Consider the following 22,877-nt stretch of genomic DNA (forward strand, 5'->3'; position numbering starts at 1 on the left):
ACATGCTGCATACTTCAGCTTCATACCTCAAGATGAGCATGGTCTGCAGTATTTGTTCAAGATGTCTAAAAGACATTGGTGGACTGGCCCTTCAGTGTGAAGGTAAATAACCTGACCAAGAGATCTGTTAGCTGATGGGTCTTTAAGGTTATTTTCTGTCATTCTAAATATTATACCATGTGATGTTGCCTAGAGGAATATAATTGCTGCCTTAAAGATGAAAATACCTTAGTCTTTTCTTTTAGACTAATTGCAATAATTAGAGATTCAATTTCTGTTTTCTAGTGGAGTTATTCGAGCAGCACATCAAGTGACAGATCAGTAACTGAACCTGCTCATTGTTAAAGCTCAGTGGCCATTTCCTCCCTGCACAGTGACTAATTTCCTTCATGAGTCAATCTGTCTCCTCCTCTGTACTCTCACACCAGAGCGATGCCACAAAAGCGAGGTTCCCCCAAGCGAGATGCTCAGGCAGCGTGGGTCACTGCACTGGATGACATGTCCCCTTGGAGCAGGTTTTCTGCAAAGCCCGTTCTCCTTCGCAAGTGCCAAGAATCAAATCTTGGCCACCTAATGCAGCATGTTCCACATGTTAGCTCGCAACATGTTGGGCAACTGTGTTAACTGAGATGGATAGTGCTGTCAAACAGAAAGCTGGCTCACCAGGATGGAAACAGTGGGATATGCTGACCTTTTACATTCAGGAAAAAAGAGTCCCTAAGATGACACAAAGCATTTTGTATTAAAGCCCAAAACAACTACCTTCTTGCAGGGCTTTTACTACCATATTGTGTAAATAAACACATGTACATAAGCTCTGTCTGTATGAAGAACCTGAGCCTCTCTCACAGACCAGAGTCTGACAGAGGAAATGAATCATTATCACCCTGCTTGGAAAGAAGTTTGCACAAGGAGCCCATGCGATTAACCACTGCCTGGAACTCCTGGATTCAACACCACCATTGCTCCTTCTGTTCCCACAATCAAATACCTAACTATACAGAACAGATCAAAAGACAAAATTCAAATCCCCAGGCAAATTGCTATTAAGCTATTCAAAATGTGCACAGGTTTTATTGGTGATACGGAGATAAAACAAACTTACAGGCTTCTCATGCAAAAGAATAAGCACTGAAATAACCTGTTTAGTATAAAAAAGCCTCTTGAAATTCCAAGTTCATTCTGGAAAGATTTTTCCCAACCCACCACCTCCTGCCCATCTCCCTCAAGATTACGATTTTAGGTTTGGGTTTTTTTAAGCTTATATTTTGGGTAGAGAGAGGAAAGCTTTGTTTATTTTAAGATTTTGCTGCTAACAGAGAATCATCTCTGAGTGGAAGGGACTATGGAGCTTTATAAAGGGTTTTACAGCAATATAGTAGGTAAGCGAAAACAGAAATCAGCCTGCACATTTGGTCCTACAACTATTTGTCATAAAGACAGCATGCATATATATGTAACCATTATCTACAATGCATAATTTAAAAAATTAAAAACTACAATATGCTGTTCAAAACTGCCCTGATACAAAGAGGAATACTGGATACCATCTAGCTGTACACCTAAAGGTTCTATCTTCTGTGCTGACTTCCTCGAAGCAGCAACCTGCCTCATGATACAGAACAAGTGTGCCGTGAATATCCTGACTGATCATTATCACCAGATTTCACACTTCAGCAAGCTTTCTAGGCAAGCTAAAAATGTAGGGCTTGTTGTGCACCTAGTTTAGGATTAAGCAATTAACACAACTGATATAAACACTTTCAAGATTTGCTATCAATTTTCTTACTTTTTCCTTACATCAAACAACCTCAGGTGTGCTGTCTTCTGCAGTGCAGAGAAGTGGGAAAAAACTATTGAATACCTTGTGCCTGAGCTGCAGAACTGTGGGAATACCCCAGAGCCAGGAGCGCTGTCTCCACCAGCTGGCTAAAGAGCACATCTTTGCGAACCAGAACGAACTCAGCATGCTCTTCTCGATTATCGTATTCAAGAGAGGCGTCTGACTGCTCCACCACACAAAAGACTGGAATCATCAAACCTACATGGAAAAAACACCAGAAAAAAAAACAAAAACACAAAGCATCAATAAGAGGAACAAGAACTGTGTCATACATGTCTGATTAAACTTGTAAATTAACACACCTCCTAGAAGACTCATCGTAAGTGGAAATCTGCCTTTCTTCCTTGTGGAATAATTTTTGTTTTCTTTCCAAGCAAAATACTGAAGTCTCATCACTTGACTCATTTAAAAACCACACTAAAAGCTCTAGAGGATACTGTTCAGGAACAGAATCATAGCCAGCATGAAGATAAACAAGATTTCCTAATAGCATTTTCAACATTGGAGTTTTCTACAGTTCTATCAATGTCCCTGACTCTTTCAGGTCATTTCTCCACATTCAGCCATATGAAAACCTGACACACAAATGCCACTTCTGCTTCTCTCTACACAGTGAAGTTATGAAGAAATCAGCAGAGCCTGATCCCCTTGGGGGACCCTGGGATATTTGTGCATTTTCAGATCATGTCCAGTCTTCTCACTGTACAAGGAAAAAACTCTTGCATTGATTTTGTGGATAACTATAATCTTGTGTTGGCAGCTGATGGTCACTCAGACCCAGACAGAGACAAGGCTGTCTTTCTGCTGCATCCATGAAGATCATGAGAACAACTCTTTTGGAAAAAGGATTGATGATGAGGAGCAACTACAGAAGTGGAAGACTCAGGAGGTGGTCCGGATTCAGTTTTGTTGTATTTTATTGTAAATCTACTTTTGTGGTTACAGGATCAAGTTATCTATGACATTAGATAAATTGTGAGTTATAAACTTCAAGGGATTCAATACTACAGGCTGTAGAGAAATGTGCCAATTTGCAGGAAACAGCCCTACAGCATATTCCCAGAAGGAAGAGGGAACAGACGGAATTCTGCAGCATGGCCATTTCCACTACCTGCTACAGGTCCGTCTACCAGTCACAGACATTTTTTAACTGGTTACATATAACCTCTGAGTCCCTAGGTAAACTAGAAAATATTGATGCAGAGAACAATCTCACCTAAAGCACTTTTGCAAATGTGCCATCTAAGGCTCATAATGTCACCAGCAAGTTCACCTCTTAATCTTGTTCTTCAGAATGAAATGTAACCTTTTCCACTACCTACTAACTACAAAAAATATCTGAGTATATTGATGAACTTCAGACACAAATCACTCTATTCTTGGACCAGACACTTCTTTAAGGGAAAAAGAAGAAAAAGCCACATTTCAGTTCTCCTTCATGAATTCTATTAAATATCTTTGAGCTACTGTCAGTAGCTTCAAAACCTATTATCTCAAACCAATAGCTATATATTCCTTCAGAGGAGTCACTCTGCCCTGAAATAAACAGTCATCCCAGCATCTGCTAAGGAACTTAAATACTCCTTGTCTTGAATTTTGAGAGACTAGATCTACTTTAAAATATATTTTAGATAGACAATTCTCAATTAGTGACTTACCTAGCACAGAGAGACTCTCAATTTGACATTCTAGCTTCAGGAGCTATACACTACAATATCCATTTGATGTGTTTCAGTTCTTTGTTTTAAAACACATCTCAAAGTAACATGAAAGAAGGTTACAGCATCACATTGACGCTGCTCCCTCTTCACGGCTTGATTCTGGGTTAAACTGATACATTTTGCAAGTTCAAGCAGCCAAATTCTAACACATAGTGCTAAAAAAAATCTCAGTGAAATAAAATCTCTAGGTGCTTTTCTGAAGAGACAGCACATGGGTGATCCTATTCCTCTGAAATCAATGACTAAATTTTTTCTCCTATCAAAGGTTAAAATTTGAATTCTATTTGTCCATACACCATTTAATTAGTTAAAACGAAAATAAGTCTCTTTAAGTGACAAACTTCCAGTCCTGTCGAACATACAGGCTGTCACAGCACTTTTGATGGGGCTATTAATGTCTTAGCAAAAGATTAAGATAATTGGCCAAATGCTGAGGCTGTAATATCAGTTGTGTAAATTACATTTTGGCAAGACAGAAAAAGTGGCGAAGCAAACTGATGAGAAGGATGTCACACTGTCTTTTATGCTCCTGCTGGATGCTTTCCTTGTCATACAACAGTCTTTCCTTTTTCAGCACAGAAGTTGCACCTATTCTCTGCACACATCCTTTACTGTCTGAGTACAAACAAGATCTCAAATGCTAGAATGGATGCCATTCATTCTATCACTTTATGGATAGCACAAAGGACCCCACACAACTCCTGCCCATGATGACTTTCCTCTGCCCATGCTTGCAGGAACCCTGCTAAAGAAACAGCTTTTGAAAAAAACATCTCTGAACTCAGTGACTCAGAGTAACTGATGATAAGCTGCTATTGTACCTTAAAAATCAGAGAGCAAAGGGCAGGTTACCACGTCTGTCATTAACGACCCACTGTCATGCCTCTTACCATAGCACCTGGAATCTTAATACTGATTTTAAAAATAAAATACAAAGCAACAGTAATCAAACTTATTTCCAAGCCAATCTCATTCCAAGGAAGTTTCAACTGCTTTGCTCTCTATTTCACATTAGAGAGTTAAACTGTCGTACCTCCAAAGAACTTACTACCTCAAACTACTGTTTCCTAATGTTATATGAAAATAAATATACTTTCAGTATGTTGGAATCAAAAGGAAAAACATCTGCAGACACCAATATGCTCTTTACATGCTGATATACACCATGGCTTGCTCCTACATGCATATACTACACCTCCAGCTCACTACAGGGCCCTTAGAGAAGAGCAATACAAGTTAGTCACTACTCACTGTCATTCCAGCTGAAGAACTTGGAGCGGTACTCAGAGAGCTGGAGACCAAGCATCCATAGCAGTCTCACATGCGGCGCTACCGCAGCGCAAGCCAGCCTTACTCATAAATCCTGGAACTCCTCAGCTCTTTCCCTAACGAGCGAGCAGCCAGAATCCCTGTCATCCTCCCTCGCCTGTGCACACGCACGGAGCGGGCTGAGGGCTCCCGGCACTGAACTCGCATGCACTCCTCTCCCAGCTTCAGAGAGAGGCTGCAGGCACCGATGCTGCACAGCTCATGGTACATCACACGCTGCTTTTCACACAGGGAGAAAACGAGGAGTAATCCGAGGGCTAAAAAGGAAAGGGCTTGTTTCCTTAAAGGACAAACACATCGCACACAAAACATTAACAGCAATTGCAAATCATACCAAAGGCTTTTTCTCCTTGATTTTGATTAACGTAACTGACTCACAGCCAGCTCTTTCACGCTTCCCACAGAGCTTTGACCCTATATAGATGGCATCTGCATAAAATGCCAGGGGAGCATAAACCAAGATCTACAGAAAGGCTTTTATAAGGACATCCATACGCAGCAAGAATTCCATCTAACCCACGAAAGAGAGCAATGAAGAGAATGGTTAGCAGCAATCAGTACCTCTGTATTACACATTTAAAGCAAATCAGAGATGAGATTTAAGCTCCACTGTTGCTTTCACAGAAAAGCTGCAATGTACGGAGACTCTTTGTAAACAGACTTGCGCTTTTTGCCAAGACTCTTCTAAGGGGCAGAGAAATTAAGAAGAAATTAATTATGTATCAAGGAGACCAAATGCACATTTTCTCCTCCTTGACCATTTTAATCTATAGTTTTATTTCACTGAGAAGTAATCAATTCTTTAAAAATGAAGGAAAGAGAAATAGATATTTATCAGGGAAGTGAAAACCCAAGATACTCTGCTATATGAAGTGTTCATTTCTACAAAAAAAGACTTAGAGTCAGTTAAAAGCATTATCAATCTGCAATCATACAGCTCCCTGGAAAACATTTTCAGTTGTAAGATTTCCAAGTAAAAGCTGCAGATTTCTAATGACAAACTAGAAGGAAAAGAAGAAAGCAGTTATTAAAAAGACCTGCACTATTTCTTTTGTTCATTTGCAAGTAATACTTTGTCCAGCATGTGCTTTTTTAAGTAATAGATACGATACTATTGGCATTTAACTTCTATGCATGGTCTGCTTGCACAGAAGCATCACAGGCAGAGCAGAAAGCTGAGAGCTCTTACAGCCACCCACCTCTCCAGCCATTAAACAGGGAGCAGTGCTTGTGTGTCCTAATAAGAATAAAATGAACATCAACTAGAAAGAAAAAGCACCAATAAAATTTATGTCTTTTTAAATTAAAATCTCTTTCCATCAGGTGAAGTTTTGAGTCCATCAAGGTGTTATTTAATTTTATCTAATTTGAACAATTTCCAAACATCAGGTTGATTAATTTCAACAGCATGGTGTTATGGAAAGATTTACTGTACAGGGGTTGTCTAGCAGGGAATTAATAAAGAAGCCAGTTCTTTGCCCTGAGTAACATGAGGTTTTAAGACTTCCCAGATTTCTAGTGGGAATACTTCACAGCACAAGCATGTTTTCTTCTGGGAGTAAAACCCACCAAAATTATTAAAAACGGAGATCAAATGGTGGTGTCAAACCCAAAGGAAATCATTCTACAGTGGAGAGATTTTTATCAAGTGAAGAAAGTGGAAAATAAAGTTGTTGTTGTTACTGTTATGCTTTGGGTTTTTAGGTTTTGTTTGTTGGTTATTTTTTTGTTTTGTTTTGTTTTAAACAGAACACAGACATACATGCAGAGTAATCTTCCCCGAAGACAAAGCAAATTTCTACAGTTTGGAGTTCAGAAACCAGGACATCTACTTGAAAATTCATAAACTACTGAAAATTCTTCATTGCTTTATGTAGAAAACATTTTCCTTAGCAGAGACTGCAACGTGGGCCACTCTCTAAGGCTTTTCCACCACAGAGAAAAAAAAAAAAAAAAATCTTGGCAATTGCAAGAGCAGAATCCACAAATGCTTATTTCCACGCACACCTAAAAACCACTGAAGTACAAGCAACTTTGGCTGGACTTCTAAGATGAGACCCTTACTCTACAACAGAAACTAAGAAGCGCAATTAGCAAAGCATGGATTGTCTTGAGGAAATTATCTAGATAAAGATTCCATATATTTAACAATAAAGCATGCTTCCACAACTGGCAGTAACCACAGGAAGCAATCAAACTACAAACATTTCCTAAACCTAATCTGCTTCTGTTTTTTCTTTAGAGAGAGACCTTTATCCAGCAAAGGCAGTCAAGGGAAAGCAGTCCATTTATTTATTTCTCTCTGCACTGCAGTAGAGCTGACCTTACACATACCGATTTGGTATTTTAACTGTCTTTCACTTTCTTCTAAACAAATTTGAAAAATGAATCTAAACTGAGAAAAATGCTTTAAAAGGCAGAAATCAGCACAGGCAAGGTTTGCCAGTTCTCCTTTTCGCATCCAGCAGCTCTGATTTGAAAAGGAGAAGCCAATTAAGTTTGACAGCTTTCAGTTACACAGAAATACCTGAATTTCTGTGGCAAAGATGCCATCCTGCATTCTAAAGTGTAACACAAATCTGTAATTTCCTTTCTGAAAGACTTAACCCCAACACTAAGTTAATAAAAAAAAAAAAAAGGAAAGAAAAAGAGAAGCTTTAAAGCCTCAGTGTGTCACTTCTTCAAAACAGTGTAAACTGCAAATCCTGAAGTGATTAGAAATTAAAACCTAGTTCACATGCTAATAATCAGGAGGTTTCTGTTAAATACCCAACTAGCTGAACAGAGAATCAGAATCATTTCAGTTGGAAAAGACCTTTAAGATCACATGTAACAACAGAAGATAAATTCATAATTTAAAAAATCAACTGCACTCCAAAACGTGGGGTATTTTGTCCAGTTAGCTAGGGCTTTTTCAAGAGGAAAGACATCAAATAGTATTTGAAAGAAAAAGCCAGCTGTTCTGATCTCAACACCACTTTTGTTTAAATTACACCGTAGCTGTAGCTGATGGTGATGTGAGATCTTCTCAAAAAAAATCCTGCAGAGTCCAACTGAGGGCTGCAGATGCAGGAGACACAAGGACAGGCTAAACAAGCACCATCACACTGTTTCCACAGGGCCACACACACATGACTGTTCACACTCAAGAAGGATCTGGCTTGAAGCAGATCCCAGGTTCAGCCCATACCGGTGCAATTCCATGATAAGGTGGAAGAGACGCACCTCTCTCATTTCAGCAAGCATTAGACACTGTCCATTAAGGCTCACTTTCAAGTTACTCCATGAATTATGAATACAATTAAACTGGACAGAATATAAGTTGTTGGCACTTAACTTATTTACAATAAATGCTTGGTTTGGGTAAATGGACTGCGTTTCAGCCTTTTACTTATCAAGCACCAGCTTACAACAGTCTCATTATGAAGCTGAGAATTCTTTCACTGTAAATCTTTTTAATGGGGACTGAAGGAATGACTTTGCAGTTGTTTGTCACCAACCACTCGGAACCACGTGAAGAAAGCCGTGTGCACACACTGACAGGCAGCCAGCGGGAAATCGCTATGTCAAGTAACAGGAGACTCTACCAAGATCTTCACAACTGTAAAATCCTATGCAGCATCAAGCACTTCATTACAGCAAAAGGTTTTGTTTAAAAACAAGGACCCTACATTCTGTTAATCCTCTGCTCTCCAGTGTGCTCTAGACAAAATGCAAGGTATCTGATTTTGCATATAGGCAGTAATGTGATGCTGTTAAACTCCTACTCTTCATGGGTTTATAAGCCCGCTGCAAATAATTTGTTCCAGGATGCAATTTGGTAAAGAAGAGCTCAGTCCACAGATGATTTTAATACAATGTTTGCCAAAGAAACAAAATCATGTTAAATAACATTACATTGTAGAATTTTTCTTCTTAGGAGGGCCAGAGGAAGTAAAACTAAGGACAATATCTTTCTACTCCTCCTCGGCTATTTTTTCTGGCTTTACATATTCAATAAATCTGTAGGCAGGAAATGCATTTCTACATTTTATATTTTAGCCAATGGCGAATGCAAACCACAAGGTATTATTTACATCTTTCTTCAGCTTCCAGTCCTTTCTGTGGCTTCAGTCTCCCAGCCATCACAGCTATCCCAGATCTCAGGAAGTCTTATAAATAAGTCACTGCCATCTCTGCAGATGTCCTCTGCTTCTGACAGCTTAACTACCCAAAGAATCCTTCTCCTAGCTGAAATAACAGCCTTACCGTTTAACACAAAATATTTCAGGCCACTATCCCACCAGAGAAACATATTATGAAACTCATAACCTGATTTGATAATGCTTGAATTTCTGAAAAAAATGGTATAAAAGAAAAGCCATATTTAGAGCATGTGCCGTGACAAACAAGAAATGAGAACTAGAAGAACACCAAGCATTCACCTCTGGCACAGCCCCTCCTGCGGCGTGTCTGGGACAGAAGTGTTACTTGCAGGAGATGAGGCCTTTTCTTAGTCAAAGCAAACCAGCTCCTTCAGGTAACAAATCCCCTTTGCCAAACCAGTTGCACTAACTTAGCCCAAAGTTTGAATCTGTCACACCGGCTGAGTTCACAGAGTAGGAACAGGAGTCCCACTGGGGCTTTGTGCCACCCTGTTAGCCCGGGGACAGCCACGCACGGGGCAGCCAGGAGGCAAGAGCAATTAAACAGGAGAATAAAGCACTTCCACCTCTCCAATTTAACAAGCAAAACCGAGAGCAATGATAGCCCAATGCTCAAAATACTGCTTTGAGGGAGCCCGAGTGAGAAGGCAGCACAAACAGCTGTCTAGGTTGCTCCAGCAGAGAGCTCAGCACCGCTGGTAGGCAGGAATCCTGTGGGGCACCAGCACCATGCTGTCCACCAGAATCACACATAGGCCTTCCAATCCATGGAACAGAATACCAGAGAACAAGTTAGGCTGGAAAAGAACACTTAAAATAATTGAGTCCAGCTATTCCCATTGAAAGGAAAAAGGTGAAGACACTACAGCTATATTTTTCCTAAATAAAACAGCTCGGTTGTTTCAACTTGTTTCCCAGTTATAAAAGAAGAAAAAATACTTCATACCCATACTTTATAATATGAACTAAATGGAAAATCCACTCCTTTTATTCAAAAGCGGAGGAATGAATACTTCTCAATCAGATGACTTTTTGTTAAAAAATCATCTTAAGCTATTAATTTCCTGTAAATTTTAGATTTTGGTTTCTTTAACTTAAAGACAAGTACAGAGTTCGTGAGGGATTTTTAGTTTGGGGGACTACTTTCTGTTTCTTTTCTCTCAAAAACGTAACAGAACTCGCCTAAGGGGCTAAGACTCTCTATGCCAAGTTCCACCCAAAATTATTTTTAATGACCAACATTTTTAAACCCTGAAAACTGGAACCACTAATAAGCCCTTAAATTCAGTGGTGCTAGCAGATGCCACCATATTATGTAATTTTTGAAGGAAAAAAAAAATCTTCTAGCAAAAGCATTTTAATGAAGGTTCTATTAACTAGTCTCCTGGTACTGGGGTAAGTCCCCTGGAATGCAACAGAAAAGCTTTCATAGCTGGTTTGAGGTTTTATTTCTGGAGAAGTGCTGCAGACCACACTCAGGCCTATTTTGGGGTCTCCACTGGGACCCACCAGCAAGTTCTTTTCTCCTTCATGTCCATCCTTCTGTGAAGCACTCCCTGGTAAGAAAAAGTATAAATTTTATCACCCCTTCTCCATGTTACAAAGTAAATGTCTGCCAACATACACCTCTGCCTTCAAACCCACTTGCAGGCTCCAACAGTGAGACAAGCTGAATTATATGCAACCACTGTAACCACTGCCTCCTTCCCTCCTATCTGACAGATACTGGCAGTGCTAGAAAACGTCATTTCTAAGTGGCAATGTCAAGAGATATGGCAGAACTGGCTATGGGCAAAAGTTACAAGTACGCACGCAAGAGGACAAGCCACATTAAACTCTCTCTGAATAAATGTTGTCAAACTCAACGGTAAAGGATGAAGCTCTTCATCCTGTTTCAGTTTCAGCAAGGGTAAGGCTATTGCTGTATCATTACTAGATGGTATTTTTCTGGTAGAAAGAGACCACAGAAATCTTCATCAGATCTTCAGTGGGAAAATAAGTGGAGGAGAGAATCGCAAATGAGAAAGTGTAGAAGCCATTCTGTCCTCCAGAATGCAGCCAATTTCCCCCTCTGCCTCCCTTGCCACCAGTCAACACGGAGTCTTCAGACAGACTGCAGCAGCAGCCCATTATGGCTCAGAAACTGGCCTCTGGGGCTTGGCCTTTCCTCACAACTCCCATCTTTTACACCCTTGTGAACAGAGGGCAACTTCTGAGTGGCCTTCTCTTGTACTGTCATACAGCAGAGTTGTGGGGGAACCACTCTACAAATATAAGATCATTTAACAGCTATCAGTTTGAACATTAATCCTTTAGGAATATTTACGTTTATCTGCCAGCAGGTCACATTACTCTAATGGGTTTTAACAACTACCAGATATTTATCAAACAAGACATGAGGTCAAGGACAAGTTAACAAGTAACATTCTCTTTTTCAGGTATGCACAGTATACTTCATCCAGTCAGGAATATTTTGGGGCAAGGGTGTGAAAGACCTACCTATAGGCTGACCTACTGTGTGTGGATTCACTTGTGAAGAGTTAGCAGTGCTTCTGGGGCTCAACAAGATGAATTGCTATATTATTATGGTACACAGGGCTACACCAAAGAATTAGATACTTCTGCTAGTGCAAATCCATGTGCTCATTGAGAGGTGTTAGCCAAAGAATGCAGATTACATCTGTGCTCCAAAGGCCAAGCGGGATCCCAGTTCACTTTTGGATGCCATTCCAAATGTTGATTTATAAAGCTGTATGATACAGGACTAGAGCCAAGGCTACTGTAGCAAGGCTCTCTCTTCCCATGTACAGTACAGCAGAAAAAACCACTTCTGCTTACAGCTCTAGGAGTCAGAGAAAATGGAGAGCCAACATCCCTCAACTTCAGGCCTTCAACTACAGTTCAGTCCCTTTGCAAGAGGCATACAGACACACGGTGCCTTGGCACAGGGCCTTTCTGCCTTTCGGGTTTTAATCTGAACCTTGAGATGGTGAGGTGGCTAAAGGGCCACAGAAGAATCAGACCCAGGTAGTGATGGCTTAAGAGACCAAGTACTCTTATTCGCATTCATGTCCACAGATTTGAAGACAGTACAAAAAACCAGTGAAGTGTACGTGGTACATGAAGTAGCACTGCTTTTCATTTTGAAAGAGAAGGAAGTAATTTTTACTGCTTTTGGCATGTCCGTGGCACTCTCAAAGCACATCTAGATTGCAGGTCAATATGACACTGTAATCATAATTAATGTCATCAGAAAGGCTCAATACATTCATTATTACGCCAGACCCAGAAACTCAGATAATGCCGAACTTGAGCGTTACTGTCAAGCAAGACACCTGCTTACTGCACACTTGCTCACAGGAGCCTATATGAAGTCTACTATCCAGACTTCTAGCTTGAGAAACAAACCACTTTAAAAAAAAAAGGAAATTTTTTAAAAAAATCTCACACTTCTGTTACTCTGCATTTTCTCCAAGTCTAAAAATTGGTACCATGTATGACAGGTCCACCTCATTTTTCTTAATGATGTTTTTATTATTCTTTCACTCAATTAAAACAGAAATGGATATTGCATCTTCTGACTGTATAATTGTTATTGTAATCTGTTTTCGATCACTGCTTGGGAAATGGGTCCAAAACAACATAAACTATCCACAGCCTCAGAATACAAGTCATTTTCTTTTACTACGATACTTAAAGAGACATCTATCATGTTGCTCCGCTAACATGTTTGTATTATGGCAAAGAAGTTATTTGTAAGTTGGGAAAAGACATTATGAAAATCACCTTTTACTCCAAAGTATTGTATAACTCATAATTTATAACTACATTTCTTAATAACCGTTCAAAATAATAAGGCTGGAAATTGTGCACATCTAATTTTAATATATAAATAATGGAAATGCATATAAACCAAAATATGTTCAAAATATGAATTTATATTACTCTCAAAAAAATAGGCTGGTTATAGTTTTGAAAATAACACGCTTCATTTCCAATATATGCCTGTCAGTTAAATTTACGGCAAAACATTCTCCGTGAGTTTAGATTACTAAGATGGTAAATACTTCTTTGTGACTTTTCTCACTTATCTGAAGCTTCCATCCAAATGCTGACAAAGGCAGCAACTTCTCAAGAGTCAAGTTTTGGTGATACCCAAGTAAAGACAGACTAATCCAGCCCCTTCCCAGCATTACAAATAGAATGGAACAGCTGAGAGAGAGACAAAGTAACCTTGTGGCTGTATGAAGCCATACAAATCATGTTTTTGATATAAGGAACTCCCCTCCCGATACTTCATGCCAGGTTTAGTACCTTTGAAAAGATTTGCAGTCAATAGTGCGTCTTTTCATCTCAGTGTGTGTCTTTGGGAAACAAATGAGGGAGCATATTTAAGTGGAAGACATTTCTACTGCATTCTGAAAATGCAGTGGGTATGTGGTTATTTCAAGAGATGCTGTAGCTTCATATGTCTGACAGGTATTAAGATTTTTCTGACCTTCTTTACCACACTGACATTGCTACTAACAAGGTACAGTTGTGCTTAAATTTTTTAATATTGCATGTCCATCTGAAACAAGGACATCAGTTAGAGCACAATGACTAAACATTTTTAGCCAGATAATTAGCCAGATAATTTTCTATTTAGAAAATAAGTCATATGACTAGACTCTTACCTAGAGCTACCTGCCCTTTCTCTTCAAGTTCTTTCTGTTCCCTTCATACAGCTCCTACAAATAATGACAATCTTCTCTTCTTCCAAACATCGCTGTATGAAACACCAATAATCACTCAGCATTCGACAAGAAATTGAAAATCTATCTTGAGTTCACAGTACTCCTGCCCTAGCATCCAGCTTACCATAACATCAACGCAGGGCTCACACTTCATTTTTTACACAATCTGTAAATTATATGTGTCGTTTTATTCCAAGCAGAAGTGCGTCCTGGAAGGAGGTTTTACGTAAGTCCTCTGACACTAGCAACATCGACATTCACACCTTTAAAAATCAGAGTAAGAACACAATACCAACCAACCAACAAAACAAAAAAACAAAACCTTTTTATAAGAGTTTTTCAATGTCAGCAGCCGTAAACTGCTAATAGACAAATATCAAAATCTTGTATATTTGCAAATCTTCAGGGGACACTCAGAGCTAGCAAATATATTTTAAAAGAAAAAAAAAAAAACAACCAAACAACTGAAAACACTATTTCATGGTTGTTTTAAAGTTCCCTGAAATAGAAGAAATAACACCAGAAATATAAATTATTTTTTCCCTCACCAATATTTGGATCAATGCAAATGAAGATGGGGACAAAATATACTCAACAGCTGCAGTAAGTGCTTTCATACAAAGCACAGGTACTCTGGATAAAAAAAAAATAAAAATCCCTAACTATAGAATAGCGACAATATGGACAACATGCCTTGCTGGCTGAGAACGTATCACACATTAAACAGTCAACACTTGGGAACAGCCACGAGAACCTCAACTAGATGGGCTAACAACTGCCCCCAAATGAAACAGCGAAGAGTATTTTCTGTCTTTCATACCGCTAATCAATGTAAACTCATTTGTCTGCAGCCCCGCAGCAGAGACACTGCTGATGAGCATTCTGCAACAAGTACAAAGCTTCTTGCAGGGCAATTTTTTTTAGTATCGCTAGAGGCTAGAAAACATTTCTCAAAAGCCATCAAATTCTCAGCTGCCTTTTGTCTGCTATGACTATTTCTTACATCTGCACTAGTGACACATGCCACCGTGGGGACTGATGCAGCTGACCCCGGACATTTGGTACAGTAGGAACCAATTACCACAAAGCGATTTCTTCAGAGCTAGAAAAGGCTCTGGCTCCTTGTTCAGCACACAGAGCTGGTTTCAAAAGCACTCTGAGCTTCAAAAGGAGAGCACGCTCGATCAGTAGTTACAGAGCATGAATCAGGCACAGGTTATCTCCAACAAACCCCCGTCCTATCAATTCAAAGGGACTTGGTAATACTTTATACCTTGAAAAACTGTGCCTTTAATCCTAAAAACACAGCAGTGGTTACTAATTTAACTAAATTATGAGAGGCAGTAATTAAAGGCCTAACTTAGCTATGCCTTGCAATTTGAGATTCAAAAGAAAATCTTCCCAAGTTTTACAGATTTTTAGCTATTTTGAAAAGTTTAAAAATAAGATTTAAAAGCAGGTTGGGGACTGCTCAATCACAAAAATAAGAATTTTCCTAAACAGGTCACACAGATGTTTGGTGAATATAAATACATGACTGCAATAAAACTCTTTATTTTACAGCACCATAGTTGCCATATTGTATTACCATGTCTTCTGTCAATGCGAGTGGCAAAAATCTTACTGGTTCAAGTATTTTACTTAAGCTCCAGACCACCGTTGTGGCCCTTTTTCTCCCCATTCCACACAGACAGCTCTAAAGAAAACATCAATAATAGAAAGTAACTGCAAAAATAAATATTCAGACTAGCATCTCCATGAAGAGTACTAAACTCAAATACTTTTAAAGGAATTTCAAAATAAGTGATACCATCTGAAAGTCTGTGCTACAGACTAGAAAGTTTCAATATGACATAGCTGTCTGTTGAAATGATGACTTGATTACAGTTACATTATGCCAGGTTTTTTTCTATTTTTAAATCAAGATAAAATATTCAGCACAGTAAGAGTATTTAAATAGAATATAAGGATTTGACAAAATTAGGTATTTGGGAATCTTCTAACTTCACCTCTAAGTGTTTATTCATAACAATAGAAGTTTGATACTGTTGGCCTTCCTTCAATGTCCAAATTCTTCATCTAAATTCTGAATGGAAGATAAGGTACTGTTTAATTTCTTGAATATATGTTACCTCACTGGCATCTTTCTGGTTTTTATTATTTTTCCACCTTCTTTAGGAACAAAAACAGTTCTGGAGAATCACTGAAATCTCCTGTTAAGGTGAGTTTGTCAAAGAATTGCCCTGTAAATAATTGAGAGTAAATATTCTATGTTCTATCCCAGTAAAACCAAGAAAAGGCAGAGCCCAACTTAAAAAGGGAGGAGTAAACAGAGAATTATTATGGATTATTTCAATTATATTGGTTGCTTTTTCTTTCCTTTGGTTTACGATAAGAATAACAGCATGCAGTTAACTGACATGGCCATGGGTGTGGAGAGGAAGCAGGGAGATGACTTGAAACACTTAGGAACTGTTTCGGGGGAAAGAAAAAAATCTTACTACCACTAATCTTAAATCTTGAATTCAAAATTGTTGGTGTCTTTCTGCAGATGCAACTTAAGGGTTCCAAAATTATCCTAAACATCAAATTATGTCTAGGTCATTGAATGGGTGGATACCCTATATTCTGTTTAATGTGTATGTTCAATTGCACACGCACTTCAACCAACTGTGTCTTTATTTTAATAACAGACCAAGTACTGAAAACACATAAAGAAAGACTATTTTTCTACCTCAGCAAAAATACAGCTGATACACTGCATGACCCTTCAGGAGTGACTGCTCTGTTTGTTCTATTTACATGACATAGCCTAACTGGAAAAGGGAGAGAGGGGTGAAGATCAGCAAAAGACCAGAAACTCATTTTTAACAGTTGATCTCGAAGAATAAATCACTGTCTCGCTTTTCTTACTGTTCCTGCTAAATTAGCCATTTCTTCCTCAATATGTATCAGAAACATGTAAAAGCCAATATTTTACATTTCTTCTAAATCCCTACTGAATTATATCAAATTACAAAGCAACGTTTTCCAACTATGCAGCCACAGATAAAACATAGATGTAAAACATAAAAATACATCTATGCTTGTTCCTGAACTAATATGGATTTGCAGCTTTCACGCTTCTGTATTTCAATGTGCTTAATTCTTTCAAACAGCTACACATTTCTTTCAGGCAGCAGGAAGGTATCCTCATCTAGGATCTGGGCAGGAATCTAAAACTTAACCTTTTGCTTCGCTCAGTTCCTTAGGACAAGTGAAACATACTCCTTTGCTGTGTTCAGGATGCCATGTTAACTAACCATTTAGAACAGAGGAGCAAATTTGATCAGGCTGTATTCTTCCATCTGCACGGAAGTGAATTTTCGCTCCGGTCAAGTACTTTAAATCCTTGTGAAGATATAAAAGGTAGTACAAACTCCACAATATTTTTACAGAAATATGTAGAATGGACCTTTACAAACAGCTCTTCAAGCATCAGCCTGTGTTTCTGTCACCGCAGAGATAGATTAAAACTGATTTCTAGCTACACTTACGCAGACATGACCATGATATGCTGAACTTGAGGGGGCTCACAGCAATCAGCAGCAGCGCTCTGAAGAGTCACTGCATCCACATTTGTCTTACATCTGACTTTGTACAAGCTCCATAACTACAGCTACTGAGTAAAATCTGGATTGTACACTTTGGTTTGAATTGCCTGAAAGCTTTTCCCCCAATTAATATTCTGTAAATTGAATCACAGTTTTTAACAGTTAAATGAATATGAATATATTATCAGACCGCATCAAACTAATCTAAACTAAAAATGTTTTGCAATCATTTCCTGCTCCAAATTTGAACATACTCCCTTGGCTATCATTTGGTTCTATGTTTCTTTTTCAGCAAAATCAAACTTCAGAACAGCTCATTCGGCATACTGGCCATTTAAGTTGCTTTCAGTGGCTTTTGACGCTTATTTTCTACACTCTTCAAATCAACACACACACATATATATTCACATCCACTCTTACACAAACAGGTTCACGAACTGCAATCAACAATTCTGTAAATATAAGTTTCCTAGTCATTAATCATCCCTCTTTTTTTTAATCCTTATGGAGTGAATTACTAACTGAGAGGAGACGCCAATTCTAGTAAGTGAATGTTACCCAACAGGGATATAAAGCTGTCAACACCATAGTGCTCTTGCTTGCTCTAAACTCTCTCCCAGGCTTCATATGTTTTTTAAAGCGATATTAGCCTTTTTTTCCAAGGAACCTTACTCTCCTTAAAATCTGAGCGCTTGTGTTTTATTACATACAGGTTTTAAAACAGACTGATCAGATAACTGTTGAAACACTTCAGAAAGCACTGGGTTAGTCAGGCAAACCAAAACTGGACTCTAATACATTGGACTGACGCTAACAACATTGTAAACAGTACCAAAACTTTTAAATCCCCTATTAAACACAACCTTTAAGACCTCGTTTATCTTCTTAGTGACCTTCACTAGATTATTATAGCTGCTGTAACGGCCCTCTGAATTAAGTACATTCATGTTAGGAATAAAAAACCAGGAAAATCATAAGGCAAAATTTCTCATGAGAACAATTGTTTTTCTGTCTGCATTGCAAATGCTTGTTTTAAAACAGTTTTTCACTCATAAAACTAGAGCGAAAGCTAGAAGCACCGATAGCGTTTTATTTCTCTATTTCTCAGGGAAGTCACTAGAAAAATAGTTGCAGCAAACAGTACGATTATAAAACTGGTTACCAAAGGTCATCAGGCTCATCACAGCAGCAGGTAGTTGAGAGCTTATTGCTCTGTTCTCACGAATTAACTTCAGAAACTGATATTATTACAATAAAAAGACACTTGACAAACAGGAAAGAATTTCAGCATTTACATATCTAAGGCCCAAAATGAGATGAGAAAATGAATTGCCAGCATTTGGCTTTGCTTGCAAAATCTTTAGATACACATTATGAAATTAAAAATAAAACAAAGCAAAACTAAAATGGTCTCTAATTTTCGGTAAAGTATTTCCATTTTTGTCCCAAATGCAATTCACATTCATTAAGTATTAGCTCTTGTTAAAGCCCAAGAAATAAGAATAAACAGAACCACTGACAACTGAAGCCACGGATGTCACTTCACTATGACTTTCAATAGTTTCCTTTTTGTCAGACTCTAGGCACAATAGTAGGAGAGTCCCTATCAATATTTATTTCAAATAATTTTACACTAATTTGCCAGTAAATTAAAAGTAAGCCCTTCCACAAATGTCTACAGACGCATTTCACAATTCCAGTGAGAAAACTACTAACACCACAGTAATCACTGCAAAGACTTCCAAAAATACCCGAAACAGGTGTGATCCGCATTCAGGAAAAGATCGCTTGATCATAACAGGTTCTTAAGGATCAAACTTGAAAAAGAGCAGAAAAAAATATCTGGAAATTAGCTGTGTTGATTTATTGTGAGAGTATTTCCAGGAGAAAAAAAAAATAAATCAATTTTAAACAGCACCATTATCTTATTAAAAAAAAAAATCTGCCTTAACTAATTTAGTATTGAGTATTATAGAACCTAGGTAAGTATTCAGACAAGAATAATTTTCTTCTTGCTTTCAGCATCAATAAGGAGTAATGAATAATCTTTATTATGAACAGCCCAAACCCAAAGAGACTGTGACTGCTTACAGAACACCAGCTAAGGAAAAAAAAAAAAATACTCCTGCATTTCTTATGCATTTCTTATTCCCCCACACTTCTACACTCCCATCTACAACACCTTTATAAATCAGCTGGAGAGTAATGAATAGGCTCTTAAAAGTTTGCTTTCAGAAATGAAAGTCTTTTTCTTAAGTGGAAGAAATCTTCCATAGCTTAATAGGCCAGACGCAGGCTGAACCACCGATATAACTATAAAAGCTGTTGAATTTCTCTTGGAGAACACAGCTGCAACTAGAAAGCAAACATATATTCCAAAACATTTAAGAGTTCTCTTAAAGTATATTTCTATAAATGCCCAAAGGAAAAAGATTTCAGCTCTAATTCTAACATTCCTTTAAAAATCAAGCAGCTTTAATGTCCAAGCCTTGAAAAAGGCATCTAAAACTACATATGCTACTTTTTATATGATTAACTAGTTCCTTTTTACAATAACTCAAAAAATTATTTCTTCACCAATTTCTAAGTGGAATAGTATTACAAGTCTTTCACTGCAAAGCTGTTTCTTCTTTTTCCATACATTGGAAGAACACAGAGAAGAGGATTAAAACTAGATATATAGAAACATAAAAAACTAGTGAGCTCTCTTACCCTTCATTAGGTATATAAATGAATCCTATGCTTTTAAAATAAAATCTGCAGCTCCTTAGCAAACTTCAGCAATTAGGAAGCCTATAGAGCCAAAGAGGTCTAAAACAAGCATCTAATGGTAAAATCGCTAAATAAACCTCACGTAATAGAGAGTCATGTGACAACCATTTCAATGTATCTCTTGAAATGCCATTTACACGAACTCCTTGTGTATAAACAACTACAAATATGTGTTACCACTCTGCCCATTTTAAAACACAAATACAGAGATTTTTTTTTTAAGGTAAAGTTATTGGTGGACTTTCCGGCTGCATTCTGCCCACAACATCTGGCTAATTGCAAGGTTTTTAAATATATTTTTCCTAACACGAGGCTGCACTGTCTTAAACACGACAGCATCAGAGTTAAGAGGAAAAAAGAAGGCATTTCAGAGAAGTGTCTGGAAAGTTTATCTGCTTGGAACAAAAGGAGGGGGAAAAGTAACCACGTACTTAACATGTTCTTAATACAAAACTGACCAGCAACTTGATAGCAAAGTAAGAAAGATAAAGTATTCTGGAGAAATGCAAGAAAACTGCAAAACTAATGCACAATGTATTTGCTGAAAGAGATGAACCTTGAGCATTTCCTATCTTCTTTTACAACAATTGCTACAAAACGCTACGAAAGAAAAATAAATTCCTAAAATGCTACCATAAACGTTACCATTTTTCCCGCTCTGCTGACCCCATTCTTAAAGCTGTGACGGTGGGTGTTAACGCACCTAACTGGTGTAACCCGCATCCGTGAAGCAGCCCGAGCGCCCGCGCTCAGCCCCGCAGGCGCTGCCCTCTCCTGCGGCCGCTGCCCAGGCCCGCTGCCGTGCCCTGCGGGAGCGCCGCCGGCCAGGGGGATGCCCGCGGGCTGCCCAGGGCGATCCGCAGCAAGAAAGCGCCGAGCGCAGGACACGCTCGCACCCCGTTACCCTCCGGCAGGACCAGCCCCGGCCTTCTGAGAGCCACCCGGCCAGAGCCCGGCCCGGGGTGGCCTCTTTCGGCAGGCGGCCTTCTAACGCCGGAGGGCTGCGCGCCGCACACCCGGTCCAAGTCTTCCCGCGGATCCCCATCACCGCAGCGGTGCCCAGCAGCCAAATGCTCGCTCGGGAAAGCGGGCAGCAGCCCTTCCTGTAGCTGCCACTCGGACCTGCCGGCTCCTCCGCGCACGGTACCGACCCGCCCGCCACGCGCTCCCCCGGGCCCGCCGCCCTGCGCGCCCCGGGCGGCGGAGCCGCACTGTTACCTCCCACGGGCTTGGTGACGGCGCCGTTGGGCCTCCCGCGGGTGCCCATGGGGCTGCCGTTCTGCTCCAGCCTGGCCACCTTCCCGGGGGGAGGCCCTTTGACATCGGGGCTGCCGCTGCCTCTGTCGGGGCTGTCCCGCAGGCAGGGGCTCTCGCTCCTCCGCTCCATGCTCGGAGACGCTGCTCCCGCTGGCAGGTCGCAGTAGAAGGAGCACGGACCTAGGGCGAGAGAAACAAGGGGCGCTTCAGTGGCCGCCGGCCAGTACCGGGCCCCGCTCATCCGGCCGGGCGCCCGCTGCGCGTCTCCAGGGCGTTCAGCTCCGTGAAGCCGGGCGAGTAGCGGCCGGGTGCGATGCCGCCCCGCTCCCGCCGCCGGAGCCGGCCCCGCTGGAAGCGAATGGTTCGCTTCACCCGCCCGGCGCCAACCTGCCGCGGGCGGGGGCAGGCAACGCTGCGCCCCGGTTCCCATCGCGCTCGGCAGGCGAGCAGCCCACCCGCTTGCCGCAGCCAGGTGCTGCGCCCCGGGTCCGGCCACAGTCCCGGCCCGCCCCCGGGGGCCGCGGGGAAGAGGCTGCCAGTCCAGACGGCCCCGCTGGCACGGCCCCCCCCGCGCCGGCCAGCTGTGCAGCCACGGAGTAGCCGGCTGCCGGCGAGGAAGCCTCTAGCGAGCGGCTCCCGAGAGCTGCCGCTGTACTTACTGCTTATAGCCTGTCTGTAAGTTGGCTGAGTTGGGCTCTGTCCATGGATCAGAAGTAGAGAATCCAGGGTGGAAAGTTTTCCCGTTTCCTTCTCCCACGCCGCGTTCTTCGCTTCTACTCCTTCCCCCCACCCCCAGCCCCCTCCTCGCCCTCCTCCGGGGGTGCTGGGGCGGCGGGGCCGGGGCGGCTGCCCGCGGGGCCGCAAGGGCAGAGCCCCGTCCCGGAGGGTCCCGGGTGGCGAGCGGAGCGGAGCGGGGAGGTCGGGACGAGGGGGCGGGGAGGCGCGGGGCCGTTGGCTGCGGCGCGGAAGAGAAGGGAAAGGGAGCCGACTTCTCACACCTTCAGCCGAGAAAATCAATACCGGGGGAAACAGGGGGAGGAGAAGAGGAGGGAGCGCCGCTCTCCCGGGCTCCGCGGCGGCGGCGGCGAGTGCCTGGCGGCGCGGGGAAGTGGCGGCGGCGGCCCCCCGTGTGTCACTTTCAATCGCTCCCTCCTCTGCCAGCGACAGCAGCGGCAGGAGGGACTCGCCACAGAGAGCGGAGAAACGGTTATTAGTTGCGTTGAGTCATCGAGGCAAAGTGAGTCCTTTTTGGGGTTGTCCTTGCTTTCGGGTTTGGTGTATGTGCACGCCTGTGTGTGTGTCTGCCTGTCTGTCTGCGCGGCGTTCCCGTCCCAGGGCTGTGCATCCCAAACATCGCCACCCCTCCTCGCCTTGACACCCCTCCCCCTCCCCGCCCCCCCGCAAAAATCAAGTCTCGCTGCTACCTCGGAATCGGGCACAGACGGGCGCGCAGCAGCCCACCTCCTCCCGGCCCGGCCCGG

At 41.2% G+C, this 22,877-nt stretch overlaps 1 protein-coding gene across 2 annotated transcripts in view; it reads right to left on the minus strand.

Annotated features, from left to right (window-relative positions):
- Positions 1–22,620, minus strand: part of SATB2 (SATB homeobox 2) — a 130,374-nt gene extending 107,754 nt beyond the window's left edge. The window contains exons 1-3 of one of the 2 annotated variants that reach the window (XM_015635219.2): positions 21,784–22,038; positions 21,358–21,576; positions 1,865–2,041 (exon numbers count right to left, since the gene is read on the minus strand). In XM_015635219.2, coding sequence (XP_015490705.1) covers positions 1,865–2,041; positions 21,358–21,576; positions 21,784–21,826 — 439 coding nt within the window. In that variant the 5' untranslated portion in view covers positions 21,827–22,038. The other variant, XM_015635220.1, reaches the window with a different exon arrangement.
- Between the last annotated feature and the right edge of the window lie 257 nt (positions 22,621–22,877).

This window comes from Parus major, chromosome 7 (genome assembly GCF_001522545.3).
Source record: "Parus major isolate Abel chromosome 7, Parus_major1.1, whole genome shotgun sequence".
In the NCBI taxonomy this organism is placed as follows: domain Eukaryota; kingdom Metazoa; phylum Chordata; class Aves; order Passeriformes; family Paridae; genus Parus; species Parus major.